The sequence below is a fragment of the Pristis pectinata genome, chromosome 4 (genome assembly GCF_009764475.1).
Source record: "Pristis pectinata isolate sPriPec2 chromosome 4, sPriPec2.1.pri, whole genome shotgun sequence".
In the NCBI taxonomy this organism is placed as follows: domain Eukaryota; kingdom Metazoa; phylum Chordata; class Chondrichthyes; order Rhinopristiformes; family Pristidae; genus Pristis; species Pristis pectinata.
This window is the reverse complement of record NC_067408.1, coordinates 30,586,305-30,600,801: the sequence shown is the minus strand read 5'-3', so window position 1 is coordinate 30,600,801 and position 14,497 is coordinate 30,586,305. Positions and strand designations below refer to the sequence as shown.

The window sequence follows — 14,497 nt, the reverse complement described above, 5'->3', positions numbered from 1 at the left end:
CGATTTCAGTCTTCCAGCAAACCCAGCTTATAGAATGGTCCATGTCTGAATAGACAAGGAAGATGGTATATGCAAGGTAGTAAACAGAATAAGTAGTTTTGGGAAGTTGGTTGAACCTTTTTATAGGGATGTGTTTACAGGGCAGAAAGCGTGTTTACAGGGCATAAAGCATGTTTAGGGGAATGATTGGTATTGGTTGGGTTGATGGATGATGATGTTTGACAAATCTAATTAATCATCCAGATAAGGGGGAGCCAGAAAATGCAGAATATCTGGATTTTAAGTAAAAAGTCACACAGGTTGTTACAACAAATGTGGGTTCATGGTTTTGGGGGTAATATATCAGAATGGATTAAGGATTGGATAATAGAAAAAAGAAATACACTTTTCGGCTGGCAGCCTGTAACTGGTATGATATTGCAGGATTATGATTTACCTTTCATATCTAATGATTCACATGAGGGGACTGAGTGTAATGTATTCAAATTTACCAATTATGAATGGTAAGTTACCTGGGGGATGCAGAAAGTCTGCAATAGAAAGTAGATGGGCTAAGTGAGCAAAAACATGGCAGATGGAATACAAGGTGAAGAATTGTGAAGTTACCTACTCTAGTATGAAATTTTTCTTCAATGGCGAGACATGGGGATGGTTGTATTCAGAGGAACCTTGGTATTACATGCAGTGAACAAGAAATTATTAACGTTTTATTTTGTAAGGACCGGAGTATAACTTTTCTTTTTTTTAAAAAAAGTAGATCTGTCAATTGCCTTTAATGCAATTGCACTCAATTTATGACATGTTAATAAACTTACCAAAGTTGTCATTATATAGGATCGTGAGGAGACTACCATTGAAGTGCTTCATAGTTTTCTCTTTACTCCAGCAAAGATATACTTAAAGGAACTGAGTAAATGTTCTTGTAACGATATTAGATGGGGGTGAGAGATGACCTCATTGAAAATATACGTAATGGCCTTGCCATGGTTGATGCTGGGAGGATTTTCTCGCTGAAGGCTAGGCTTTTTCAGGACTGAGATGAGAACTTTCCTACTAACAATTATGAATCTGTGGAACTTAACATCTCAGATGCTGTCAATACTTAGTTGCTCGGTAACTTGAGATGAGAGATTTGTTAGATTTTTTGATCATGAAGAAATTGTATGTTTTGGAAGGTAGTGTTGAGGTAGATGACCAGCCATGATTTCTCATTGATCAGGGGCTTCATAAATAACATAATCCTGCTGGGATTCTTTTAGGAGCCAATATTAATGCACAGACAGAAGAAACCCAGGAGACGGCACTGACACTAGCTTGCTGTGGGGGATTCTTGGAAGTTGCAGACTTTTTAATAAAGGCAGGAGCTGACATTGAATTGGGTTGCTCTACACCATTGATGGAGGCTGCTCAAGAAGGTCATCTTGAATTGGTCAAGTATTTACTTGCTGCAGGTATGTTCTGATTTGCTAATGGTCTTCTAATTTTCTATTTCCCAGATCGAAAATCTAAGATTTTTGCATTGCAGCCCTACATTTATAATTCACAGCATTTTGTTACTTTGAAGTCCTGAACATTGTGTGTGCTTCCTTGTCTGTCCTTCAGTTTAGTTCTTAAGAAATAAGTAGAGCTGGGATCAAAGATGACAATCAAGTCTGAGAGTTCTACAAACTGACATTAGGGAGTAGAGTTGTCATTAGTTAAGTCAAATTTTAGTTTTAAAAATTCAATTTAGCTTTGAAATGTGATCAATCTCATAACACAAGATAAACAACTAAAAATTGATTAATTAGTACTTAGTCCCTCAGCATCATTGGAGGCATTCCACAGGGAAATGCAATCTGTGATTAAACTTTTTTTCTACACCTGATTATAACGATGCAAGTAAAGTATGAACAGGTCTTGCCACTTCTAGCTACACTTTTTTTAAAATGGTGAAAATTCTGGCAGTTGTTACTGGTCTTGGCATTATTTTCTTTTTGGAAAATTGATGAGATGAAACAAGCATTTTAGCTTTGCAATTCTAGTGAGAGAAATGTACAGCTCAGTCCAAACACATGTTTTGGTATGAGCATTAATTTTGATGTTCAAACTTTTTGGTATCAAAAACAATTACTTCCAGTAAATTGTCTTCAATTACATTTGAGCTTCTTCCAAAGTTAATCAGTTGTTTAAAACAAAACTGTTTAATATATTAAGAGTGCATTTTATTGATACTAATGACTAAAATTATTTTGGTTGTGATTATGGGAATGAAGGGAAAGGATGGTTTGTAATTGAAGTAGTATTGCTTTCAAGTGGTAAGACTTAAGTGCCAGACCTGAGAGTCTGCTGATATACTATCTCGCCCTTAGAACTAAGTTCTTCAAGCCTTGCATCTGAGGTAGAAACAGAATCCTGAATTTAAAAATGATTTATCCAAGGAATGACATTTTTTGTTTCATGCAAATTTATGATTTTAAAATATTGCATTTCTAATCTAAGCGGTAAATGCTTAGACTATGACTAAATTTTTGTCTATATTATGTATGCATAATTTCTGCTTTTTTTTAATTAGGAGCAAATGTGCATGCGACAACAGCTACAGGAGATACAGCCTTAACTTACGCCTGTGAAAATGGGCATACTGATGTTGCTGATGTTCTTCTGCAAGCAGGAGCTGATTTGGTAATAATTACTATTGCCTGTAACATTTTAGACTGTAGCAATAGGCAGGCAATTAACATGGTAATTTGACTAACTATAATTGAATATATAAAATGAATCCATTTTTAGCAAACATTCAATTATTAGTTTGAAGTATAATTAATATAAAATGTAATTTAACTTTGTAATGAATTATGAATTTGGCACTGCAGGGTATTTCTTTGACAACTTTACTTTATTAAATTTTATGTAGTTTAACAGGATTAGATTCTAGTTCTTAAGGCCCTTCGTGAGGTTCCTAAAGCTTTTGTTTTAACAGGAGCATGAATCTGAAGGTGGGAGGACACCGCTGATGAAAGCTGCAAGAGCTGGCCATTTGTGTACAGTACAATTCCTCATCAGTAAAGGTGAGCCATCATTTGTCCTCCCAGAATGTCCTGACTAAATTCCACCCCCCACCACCTCCCCCACCCCCCCCCATGTGTATGAGCCTGAAAATCCATTTTTTTAAAATACAATTTTAAAAAGAATTAATGCGTTGAATGAGGTTTGTAACCCATGTTGTTAACTTAAGACTGGGTGTGTCAGTTTTCTCTGAAAGACTGGTTTAGCTTTGAGATCAAAACTGAGGCATAAATTAACTTAAGGAATAATATTGCTCAGATATCAAAAATCTGCTTTGACTTCACCAATCCCAGCAGCACAATTTGAAACCTGTTTACTTAGCAGCAAACCATACACAGATCATTGATTTCAGTGCACCATGCAGAGCCAGAGCTGGCAATCTGGGTTCTATTAGTGATTTTGGAAGAATTTTAAAGTGTGGAATAAATTTCTTCAGTGGAAGCAGAAAAGTGCTGCAAGAAAGTTGGATAACTGTTCTAAATTCACTTAAATGGGGATCTTGGAATGAAACATAAGAAGTGAAGATTTAAGAGATGATCCTGACATTAGGTAAACAATGTTGCTTTCTTCAAAGCAGGTTTTTCTCCTTATTACATGAGTGCATATTCAATGTACTGAGAGATCCTTCTGAATTTTTGCTGAAGCTTGTTCAGGTTTTCATGGGTTGCAGGCATTTTCATTAAATCCATATATAAAAAAAATTATGACATGGAAGCATTTATTTATCATTCTTTTTAAAAAAAAAAGCCACCCAGCCAAACCCACCTTCCAGCACGTAGTCTGTACACATCCAAATACTGTTGAAGCATTATGATGATTTGTGGCTATGCCACCCTCTCAGGAAATGTTCTAGACCCTTATCACTCTCTAGGTGATGAAATGTTTCCTCTTCTGCTCTAATCCTTCTATCAATTACATCTATCCATTGAAATAAACTTGTTAGAAGAGCTATCAAACTTTATTGCAGCACTTTTCTGCCTCCAGTTCCAAATCACCGAAGTATATTCCACACTTAAATTCTTTTAATGCTCTTCCAGTCTTAATGTTTCATTCCAAGTTGTTAACCCTAAGGGAAGAAAGGTCCTTCCACTTTACTGTCTTGCTTCTTAATATTGCACACCACAGTTAAGTCTCCCCTCAACCTCCCATTCCATAGAAAATGACCTTGTGTTATTTTTGTTTCCTTCATGGCTACAATTTTCCAGTACTGGCATCATCTCCATTTTTTTATTGCAATCATTTTTTTCTTTTATTGTGATGACTAGAACTGCACTCCATGTTTGAACTGTCCAACTAGTGTTGTATCATCGTACACATTCACCCTGTCTCCTATTCTGTGCCTTGACTAATAAAAGGGAGCATTCCTTGTGGCTTTTTAACTATTTTATTAATCTACCTGCTGCCTTTTAAGGATCCGACTGCTTGAACTTGAAGGTCTTTTTGTTCCTGCATTATCATACAACATCCTCTCCCCCTACACCTGCCCCTTGTATTTAATGCATCTCCCCTTGCCTTGTTGCATCTTCCAAAATAGATTACTTCAGACTTCTGTGGATTAAATTCCATTTGCCTCATTTCTGCCCAATTGATCAGGCCATCTGTGTCTTTGTGCAGTCTAAATCTTCCTCTCTGTCAACCACAGCCATTTTTAGCATCATTTACGAAACTATTCTTCATGCCCCCCACGTTTGGGTCTGAACTTCAATATTTTAACAAATTGCAAGGCACCAAACATTGATACCTATTGAACATTATTTGTAACAACCTTTCAGTGACAAAAATGTGCATCAACTATTATCTTTACTTCCCACTGTACAGCAAGTTTTTGATTCAATTTGACAATCTCCCTTGAATCCAATGGGCTTTTCCTCCTTTGTCCAGTCTGCCATATTGGAGTTTGTCAAAACTCCTGTTAAATGCACTGCCCTCAGCAACCCTCCTTATTGCTTCTCAAAGAATTCAATCAAGCTAGTTAAATATGACCTTCTGAATTCCAGTAATTGGCATCACTGAAGTTAAACTGGGCTGTAATTACTTAATGTATTTCTTTTAAAGCAATGGTGAAGCATTTAACAGTTCTCCAATCCTTTAAACTTTCACTCCTGTAGTCGTAGGGGATTGGAAAAAGTACAGTTGGAGCTTCTGCAATCTCCTCCCTTGCTGCTTTTGACAGCCTGGGATACATTTCATCTGGGCCAGCCAATTTATCCATCTTCTAAGGTGATAACCCTGTCATACTTTTACCTACATTTATCTCATCCAATACCTTAACTACACCATTGACATTAATTCTCTTCTGTGAAGCCTCTCTCAAAAAAATCATTCAGAAATTTGCTGACATCACCTTCACTTTCACACATGGGTTACTTTTTTTGGGCCCTACCTTTCCCTAGGATATCTTCTTGGAGTTTCTTTGATTTAACTTACCAACATTAACTGCGGCACAGCTGTGCAGCAGTTAGCATTGCTGCCTATTGGCTCCAGGCATTCGGGTTTGATCTTGACCTCGTGCTCTCTGTGCAGAGATTGTTTCTTCTGTCACCGTGCAAATTTCCTTCCATATCTCAAAGGCATACTGGTAGATGTATTGTCTATTGTACATTATCCCATGGTGTAAGTTGATGGCAAAATAAATCGGAGAAGTTGATAAGCATTTACGTTATTTACTTAGTCACTCTAGACTTGGGTCATAATTGAGCATAAAGGTTAGCTTGTCTTACTTCAACCACCTAAATAGCCTTGTGCCTGACTAGGTAAAAATGTTCAACTGAAAGTAACTTTTTTTTTGCAACAGGGTGCCATATTTTATTTAAACAAGTAATTGCACAGCAACTATTTCATTCTTTTACGACACCTGAGTGTCACAAGAATTACCTTTTAAGTGGAGTTGCACGTTGGGTTATTTTAGGGGGCAATTAGTAATTAATCACATTACCATGGATCTAGAGTTGCATTTGGGTTAGAATGGCAAGGATGATGGGTTTTCTTCCCTAAAAAGATATTAGTGAACTATGGGATTTTTCTCACACTGGAATTGCAGAGAATGTATTGTGCAGGTTGCATGTGTGATCAAGGCACAATTGCCTCATGATAACTTTGATTTTATCTTTTCAGGAGCAAATGTGAACAGAGCTACAGCTAACAATGATCATACTGTGGTGTCTTTGGCATGTGCTGGAGGACATCTTGCTGTTGTTGAACTCCTTTTGGCACATGGAGCAGATCCTACACACCGATTAAAGGTATTGAAAATGTGCTTTAGAAGGGAAGTTTTGTAGACTGCACTTTGTATGGGATTCTGATGTCAAAAGTCCTTAACAAAATTCCTTTAATGAAAACATTTGGCCTAACTTTGTATTCCTCAGGATGGCTCCACAATGCTCATAGAAGCTGCTAAAGGAGGGCATACAAACGTAGTATCATACTTGTTAGACTACCCAAACAACATCTTGCCTGTTCCAGGACCAGATGTGGCTCAGCTCACACCACCGTCTCATGATCAGTCTCAGGTGAGGCTTCAAATTATTTTCAATTTACTGCTTCCACTGCAGAAGAGAATTTAAATCACCATCTTCATTTAAGTTGACTTTTCCGATGGCAATTTATTTTTGAAACTAAATGTGAACACACTAACAAAAATGAGTAAAATATAAGCTGGGCATTGTAACCTTGATGTGCTTTCAAGACATTCTTGTCAAAGTTTGAATTTTTGGCTGATTATAATTATTACTGCATAAGCTTGTAAGCAGGTCATTTTAACTTGCCATATTTTTAGACTTAACTTTAAACTGATCTCTTTACAAAGTTTTGATCAACTTGGATCAAAATTGTAATAGGTATGCAATGAACAAGAGTAGTACTTTTACTAAATCATATAAAGAAACAGGAGTAGGAGATTTGACTCAAGTGCCTGTCCTACCATTCAGTTAAACCAAGACTAATTTTTCACTATGGCACCACCTTTCCCCAGTATCCTCACGTCCCTTGATTCCTTTCTAATGCAAAAACCTGTTAGTCATTGCCTTGAATATACACAAACACCGAGGAATTGCAATGCTGTAAATACAAAAGATGCATGAAGAGGTTCCTAAACGGGTACTCCCTTATTGAGATTGATTCCCATAGCTTCAGACTGGCCAACCAAGGGAAGGTTTCTCCTAACATCAACCTTGCCATGCCCCTTACAAATTTTTAGCATAAATAAGATCAACTTTCACTCTTATAAGCTCAAGAATATAGGCCTTGTGCACTTGGTCTCTTTGTACGGTAACTTGCTCATCTGAGAATTCAGTCCAATGAACTTCTGTGCTCTCTAAGGCAAGCATATTCCTCCTCGGCTAAGGAGACCAAACCACACTACTACAGTGGGCTTAATCTCTCCAAGTACTTCTGTTAATAATGTGAGACCTCTACTCTATATTCCAATTCCTTTGTAATGAAAGCCAACATACCAATCAAAATACTAACTTTCCATCTGTCATATTTTCGCCTACTTGTCCATATGTTTCTGCATTCTTTCGTTGTTTCCTTAAAGCTCATTTTTTCACTAGCTTTGTATTGTGATGAAACTTGGATTCATTTCCTCAGTCTTTATTGTTGGTACAGTTAGAGATGGCTGGCTCTTAAGAACTAATGTTTTTTTCTTTATAGTGTCCCACTGATTACATTCTAATAATTTGTATCTTGTTCTTATTTGCACCTCTTACTGGCTACATCTTGAATTGCTTTGAAATTGCAAAGTCACAACATATATTTGGGATTTTTGATACAAAGTCTCCAAAGTAATAAATATGGCATCAATAAAGTTTGAACTAGGATTAGATATGTACAATACTAAAATTTGAACATTGCAGAGACCTTTGGCTTTAATTTGAGCATAATCTGGTTAAGAGGTGAACAATTGTTTATTCTAGTCTTCTGGCCAGTGCATATGTTCCCAAAGTGATTCTTTTGGTCTGATTCCTTCAGGAGTTATTCAAAATAACAGCTGTGATTCATTCAGTTTTTGGAGTGACCCGGTGTGGATTAATCTACCACAGGAGTAGTTAGATATAAAAGTAGTTTTCACCTTGAAAATAACACTAGTTTAGAACTGAAGTTAGTTTAAACTTGGGGTTTTAAGAGTGAGTTAGTATCATCAACCACCTAAGTATATTTTCCCTCATTGTTTGATGTGAATTTTACAAGCACATTTCTGCATTGTTGGCACCATTTACAAAGTTTTCCTGCTGAAAATATCTGTGGCTCATTTATACGGCTTTGTTCACCGTGCCAAAATCTACATCACAGGGTATCCCTGTATATGTTTTAATTGATTTAGATGCAAAAGATTTGCTTAGAGCAGAAAATAACATGACCTCTTGTTGCAATTTACCAATTTTAGCAATCTCCCAAATTGTCAAGCATTTTCTCTCATTTGACAATATTTTTTCTTCCATGCCAAGACTGCCATAACTCCAGAAACTACTGGGTGATAACTGCACCTTCATTCTGTCCATTCCATTGCCAAATTCCATGGTGACAGGGCCCAGTCTTACTGGGGACTGCATCTTTCTGATCTTGTGTTAGATCTCAGGGTTGAGGTAAGATTTACCAGAATGTACCAGAGATGCAGGAGTTCAGTTATGTGAATAGATAAGGGAAACTGAAGTCATTCTCTGTTTAAGCTTGGAAGGTTAAAGGAAAATGTAATCTGTATATTTAAAATCATGATGGGTTTTGGCAATAAGAAACTGTTTCCAGTTACAGAAGGGTCAGTAAATAGCAATCTTCCCTTTTAAGACAGTTAACCAAGAGCAGCTGCTTGTTCCTACCTGGAATGCAAAAACAATGGTGAGATGCTTTAAAAGAGGGAAGCATTTGCAAGGCTGTAGAAAAAGGGCAAGGAAATAAGACTCATCTGTAGCTCATTCAGAGAACTGGCACAGACATAATGGATTTGCACTTCGATTCTTGCAAAATTGAACTTTAATAAAGATTGAAAACTTTGAATAGTTCGAATTCTATTTGAAAATAGTTATTATTTGTGGATGACTGTAAGTTTATATGATTATAACTGGGTTATTCTGTAACTAATTTTTTTCCAGGCTCCCAGGGTACCAGTACAAGCACTCGCCATGGTAGTTCCACCCCAGGAGCCTGACCAATCTCCAGCGAATGTTGGAACTACTCTTTCTGTAATTAATAAAGGTGAGTTTTTGATTGTTTTCATTGGTTGAGGGAGGATTTCAACGTACTTGTAAACTTATAGCTCCCTTCCCTATTTTTAATCATTAGGGGCCTGAGTCTCAAAGAATTTACAATGAAGGAAAATATGGGAAATTTGTATTTTATAACAAACAGATTTCAATGAAGCAAGTTTAGCTCGAGTAGTTTTTGCATGATTTAAATTTCATATTCTAGGTAACTGAAGTTCGAATGCTCTTGTGTTCCTTTTTGAAGTAAGATTTTCTGTCTAAAATGGTTTCATGAACTTCTGGTAGACTGTCCAATAGTTAAGTCGATTGACAGGTTTAGATAGATTTCACGTCTTAATTTTAAATGGGATGATAAATCGCTGTTAGAAACTGCTAACTTGTCATTTTGAGGTTCGAGAATAGGGAATTATACTATTAGTTTGAGCAAGATGTGCTAATAATATATCAAAATTGTGATTTCATTGAAGGTAGTTCTGAGTGAAAATGAAACGCAGTACACAAGAAATGCAGGACTGAGCAATGGGACGGATTTTTCACAAAAGCGAATATGGTTGTTTGGAGATGACTCTGGCTTATACTCAAAAGTAGAGTCATCCTTGTAGTCAAATGAAGACCTGGGTAAAGCAATTAATGAGGAAGCCTGGTACACAATTCTAGATGCAAGATTAAGATGGTATCTATTGCCAGCTGTTATATACAGGCTATTTTGCTGGTCCTTGCGAATCTGAAAAATAGCTTTTTAGGTCAGCACAGTATATATGTGGTCTATATAAGAGGCCTAGATAGAATCAAAGTAGAACTGAGTAGGGAGCAATGTACAGTGGAGTTTGTGGTTTTATATGGGGATGTTATACTCTAAGACTGAGGGAAAACATTTTGACCTAGTACCTTGTACAAACCCCAAGAAGAAGCTGGGAACTTTGGGAATGCATTACTGCATTTAAAATTTTATTCAAGACAGTGTACTGAGTCCAATATTTTATAAGCATAGTTAGAAGAGTTACTGCTTTCTCATGTAAGAAATGCAAAGCATATACCAACTGTCGCTCATCTCAAGAAACGTATTTACAGGCCTTTAACAATTGATGGGGTGTCTGTATCTTTAAAACATTTCTGCAAGAATTAGTTTTTTTGTCAAGATGAGTGATCACTTATGATGTTGGTAGATTTACCTGAAGATGGCATGCTTTACTCTCCATGTTAAATATTGGGTTAACCAGTGCACTATAATTGGTGGATGTTTGTTTAGAGACAGGTGACTGTCCCAGTTGCTCCTTACTATCCCTACTGGGACCCACTTTAGTTTGAACTGTGAAAAGGGGCCAAGATGTTTAATCCCTTTTCTTTAAAATTGCATCAGAATCCCAATGCAATAAAAGCTAGTGAGTGTTTATGAATATCCAAAGGTTTTCTGGCATGTTTTTCAGTCCTTGAAGGGCAAGGCTTCCATCAGTTCACATGAGAGATGCAGGACCGAGCTGTGGGGTGAATTTTTGACAAAAGGGGATACAGTTATATGGAGATAACTCTGGCTTATACTTGAAGGTAGCGTCATCCTGACTGTCAAATGAAGACCTAGATAAAGCAATTGATGAGGAAGTGTGGTGCATATTGGATTTGGATGTCTGCAAGATCAAGCTGGTGTTTGTGTTTCAAGTTATAAAAGTCATTCCACTACGCTGAAAGCCATGGCCTACAATTAATGGTGGGGGGGGGGGGGGTGCGGGGGGTGGTGGAGGAAACATTAGGGAAGGATTGCCAATAGCTTTCCATCTTTGATGATCTCGCAGATAATCATCTCAATAGTTACCTCTCAACCAAACTTTAATCGCCTGTATCTCAGCACCTTATTAATGGTCATTTGTAAAGCCCTTTGTAATATCTCATTACTTTGAACACACTTAACAAATTTAAATTTATATTAGCAGCTGTTAAGTGTTAAATTAAAGAAGGCCATGAAATACCTTGTGTATAGATTGTATAGATCCTTCATTGATATTGCAGAGGCAAACTGTTTTCATTGAAATGCCACATCTCAAACTGAAATGTGGTGTTCATGCTGTAATCATCAGAACAGTGATATGAGCTAGACAGTTCTGTTGCTCAGCTTGCTACTCCTGAGTATTTCCAATTATCTCTTTTGAGGGCTTGAACTTTGCCTATCACTTTGTTATCAATTGAAGATGAAACTACTTGGAAGGACAAAAAAGGGATAATAAATAGGGTGCCTTTGGGACCTGGATGATCTTGATGTGGACAGATAGGAAGGAGTCAACCTTCCATGACTGACTTGATCCAAAACCTGAGTTGGATAGATTTGTAGTTGGCAGTGGCTGTATGTGACCAGCAAGCCTGGTTACAAGGAATACTGGAGTAGAGCTGGCAAATTCTCAAGAGAAGCAAGCTGAGTGACACAGCTGACACCCAGTCATATGTCAGGTTCAATTCTGCTCGGGTGTCTATTCCAATTAAAACATTTAGGTTTGGATTGGATTAGGCTGTCTCATGGCATCCTGGCTCAGTACTTTATAAAGCTCAAGATGATTTGCTCAGTTACAAGCTAACTAAGAAAGTTGAGAATTTTAGGTATGCTTATTTGGTGTTTAATCCTCAAAAAAGATCAAGAGCGTGTTTTAGTTTGTTGTATTTAGGGCAATCATTGGGTTGGGCCAGGTAGAGTACGGCAAAATTGCAAGTACTCCAGCTGGTTGGATTGGGTTCAGATTGGATGTGGATAGGTTGGATTTTAATTTCATACTTGAGCAGACCTCTGTACTCGAAAGAGGGACCTGATGATGTTAGGGATTAAGGTTAATTTAACATGGTAATTGAATGCTGAATTAGTCACTGCACCTAACCTTCACTGGGAAACTTGCTGCACTCTGTACTGGTAAGATCTTGTGAAATATTTAGACTAGGAGAAAAGAGGAGGGTCACTATGTCATCTACTACTTTAGGTAAATGTGATATATGTTAATGGAGTTTTCAGCCATATTATACAAAAGTGGATTTCTTAGTACCACTAAGATGTGCAATCCAGGACAGGTTTCAGAGTGTATAGAGGCACCCAGTTTAGTTTTAGAAATTTTGTGGAGTTTGAATAAACAAATGGGGAAAGGTGTGTCTAAGAATGTAATTTGGGCCTGGATTATTTTGCAACTGCTGTTTTAGAAATGCAAATTTGGGGGGGGGAACAGAACAAATAATCTGATAAGAATATTGATAGAGGTACATGCATGGTTGCTGATAACAGGAACAATGCATTCGCTTGCCCCCTCCAAAAGATGCAAATCCAAAGTCCTATGGATGCCTGTATTTGGAGGTAGAGGTGAGTATCTGCTAGGCTTATTACATTCCAAGAATAGAAACCAACCCTTTGAGAAACTAATGAGGCCTTTAGCATTGAACACATTGGCCAAGGTTTTACAACTGATGCAACACAAATGCTGGAGGAACTCAGCAGGTCAGGCAGCATCTATGGAGGGAAATGGACAGTCGACATTTTGGGTGGAAACCCTTCACCTGGACTGAAAAATGGAGGAGAGATAGCCGATATAAAAAGGTGGAGGGAAAGAGTGGAGTAAGAGCTGGCAGGCGATAGGTGGATCCAGGTGAGGTGGGGTGATAGGGAGATAGGGGAGGGGAAGAGTGGGAATGACATCAGAGCTGGGAGGTGATAGATGAATAAGTTGGATAAATAAATGTTCATGGTACCAGGTTGCAGACTACTAAAGTGGAATATGAGGTGTAATTCCTCTAATTTGACAAAGGGCTGAAAATCATGGAATCTGAAAGGAAAAGGTGGCAGATGGAATAAAGAGAGGGAGGTGGGGAGGGGAACCTGTGGGAAGAGTGTGTTGGCGATGGGCAGATGAAGAGGGTTGGGGAGGGGAGAGAAGGGGTGATGGAGACCAGGAGGAGAGAGAAGAGAAAAAAGGACAGAGGGGGAGCAGTTACCAGAAGTTGGAGAACTCAGTGTTCACGCCGTCAGGTTGCAGACTACCCAGGCGGAATATGAAGTGCAGTTCTTCTAATTAGCATTTAATCTCAACTTGGCAATATTGAGAGTTGCCAAGGACAGGCATGTCAGCGTGGGAATGGGAAGGAGATCTAAAATGGCTGGCAACTGGGAGATCCAGGTGGTCACGGTGGATGGAGCAAAGGCACTCAGCGAAGTGGTCATATAATCTGCGCCCGGTCTTACTGATATAGAGGAGGCTGCAATGGGAGCACTGGATGCAATGAATAATGCCGGGGGATTTGCATGTGAAAGACTGTCTCACCTAGAAGGGCCCTGGATGGTGAGAGGTGTAGGGGCAGGTGTTACACTTTTGTGGTTACAAGAGAGAGTGCCTGGGGAGGGATGAGTGGACCTGGGGATTTACGGAGAGAGTGATCCCTGTGGAGAGGGGAGGGGAAAATGTAGCTGGTAGTGGGATCCTGTTGTAGATGGCAGAGCCGTGTTGGATGCACAGGCTGGTGGGGTGGTAGTGGTAGGTGAGGACCAAGGTTTGGGGGTGGGTGAAATTGTTGACATGACAGTGCTTGATATTGGCCTCAAAGATCTAGTAACCTGGTGTGTCTAGAGTCATATGGTATAAAATTTTCTTTCCTGAAGGACATGAGTCAACCAGATGGTTTTTTTACGACAGTTGAGTAGTTCAATGACCACTCTTATTGAGGCTAGCTTTAAACCCTTAATTCCAGTTGTTTTGACTAACTTGAAGTTAAATTCCTTGTTGCAGTGTGACTCAAACTAGTGTCTCTGGATCAATGATCCAGACCTCTGGCTGCTCATCCTGTTACCTAACATTGTTATTGCAACCCTGTCCTGTTTGTCCTGAGCCACACCCTGTGTAAATGTTTGTCCAGCCAAGGATTACAGTTGGTTGTGTAAAAATATTTCAGATCAACTTCAGGATCTTTGGCAGGCGCTGCAGCTTGAATTGTAGGATATTTGCTGCTGAAGGGTTTGCTAACTTTAACAATAGAAGGCCTATTCTTGCCAAGCTCTGTGTCAAAGACATACAGCACAGAAACAGTCCACCACATCTGCGCTGACCATTGCACCCAACTATACTAATCCCATTTACCACATAAACTCTTTAAGTTGGAATTTTTTTTTATATAAAAGGAGAAATCAACAGTGGTAGCTGTGATTAAGAACATTCATGGTAATATAATTGAGGCCCAGCCTTGGTATGCAATTCTGTTTCACCTTCACTGTAAAATGCTCAGTTTTAAACTGAAAT

The 14,497-nt window shown here is 38.3% G+C and overlaps 1 protein-coding gene across 7 annotated transcripts in view; it reads left to right on the top strand.

The window, feature by feature from the left end:
• The window catches only part of ankhd1 (ankyrin repeat and KH domain containing 1), a 148,770-nt gene that overhangs the window by 76,837 nt on the left and 57,436 nt on the right, over positions 1-14,497 (top strand). For all 7 annotated transcript variants that reach the window (XM_052013594.1, XM_052013597.1, XM_052013596.1 and 4 more), the window contains exons 9-14: positions 1,260-1,451; positions 2,555-2,664; positions 2,963-3,050; positions 6,163-6,290; positions 6,414-6,557; positions 9,135-9,237. In XM_052013594.1, the coding sequence (XP_051869554.1) occupies positions 1,260-1,451; positions 2,555-2,664; positions 2,963-3,050; positions 6,163-6,290; positions 6,414-6,557; positions 9,135-9,237 (765 nt within the window). The remainder of the gene's footprint in view (positions 1-1,259; positions 1,452-2,554; positions 2,665-2,962; positions 3,051-6,162; positions 6,291-6,413; positions 6,558-9,134; positions 9,238-14,497) is intronic.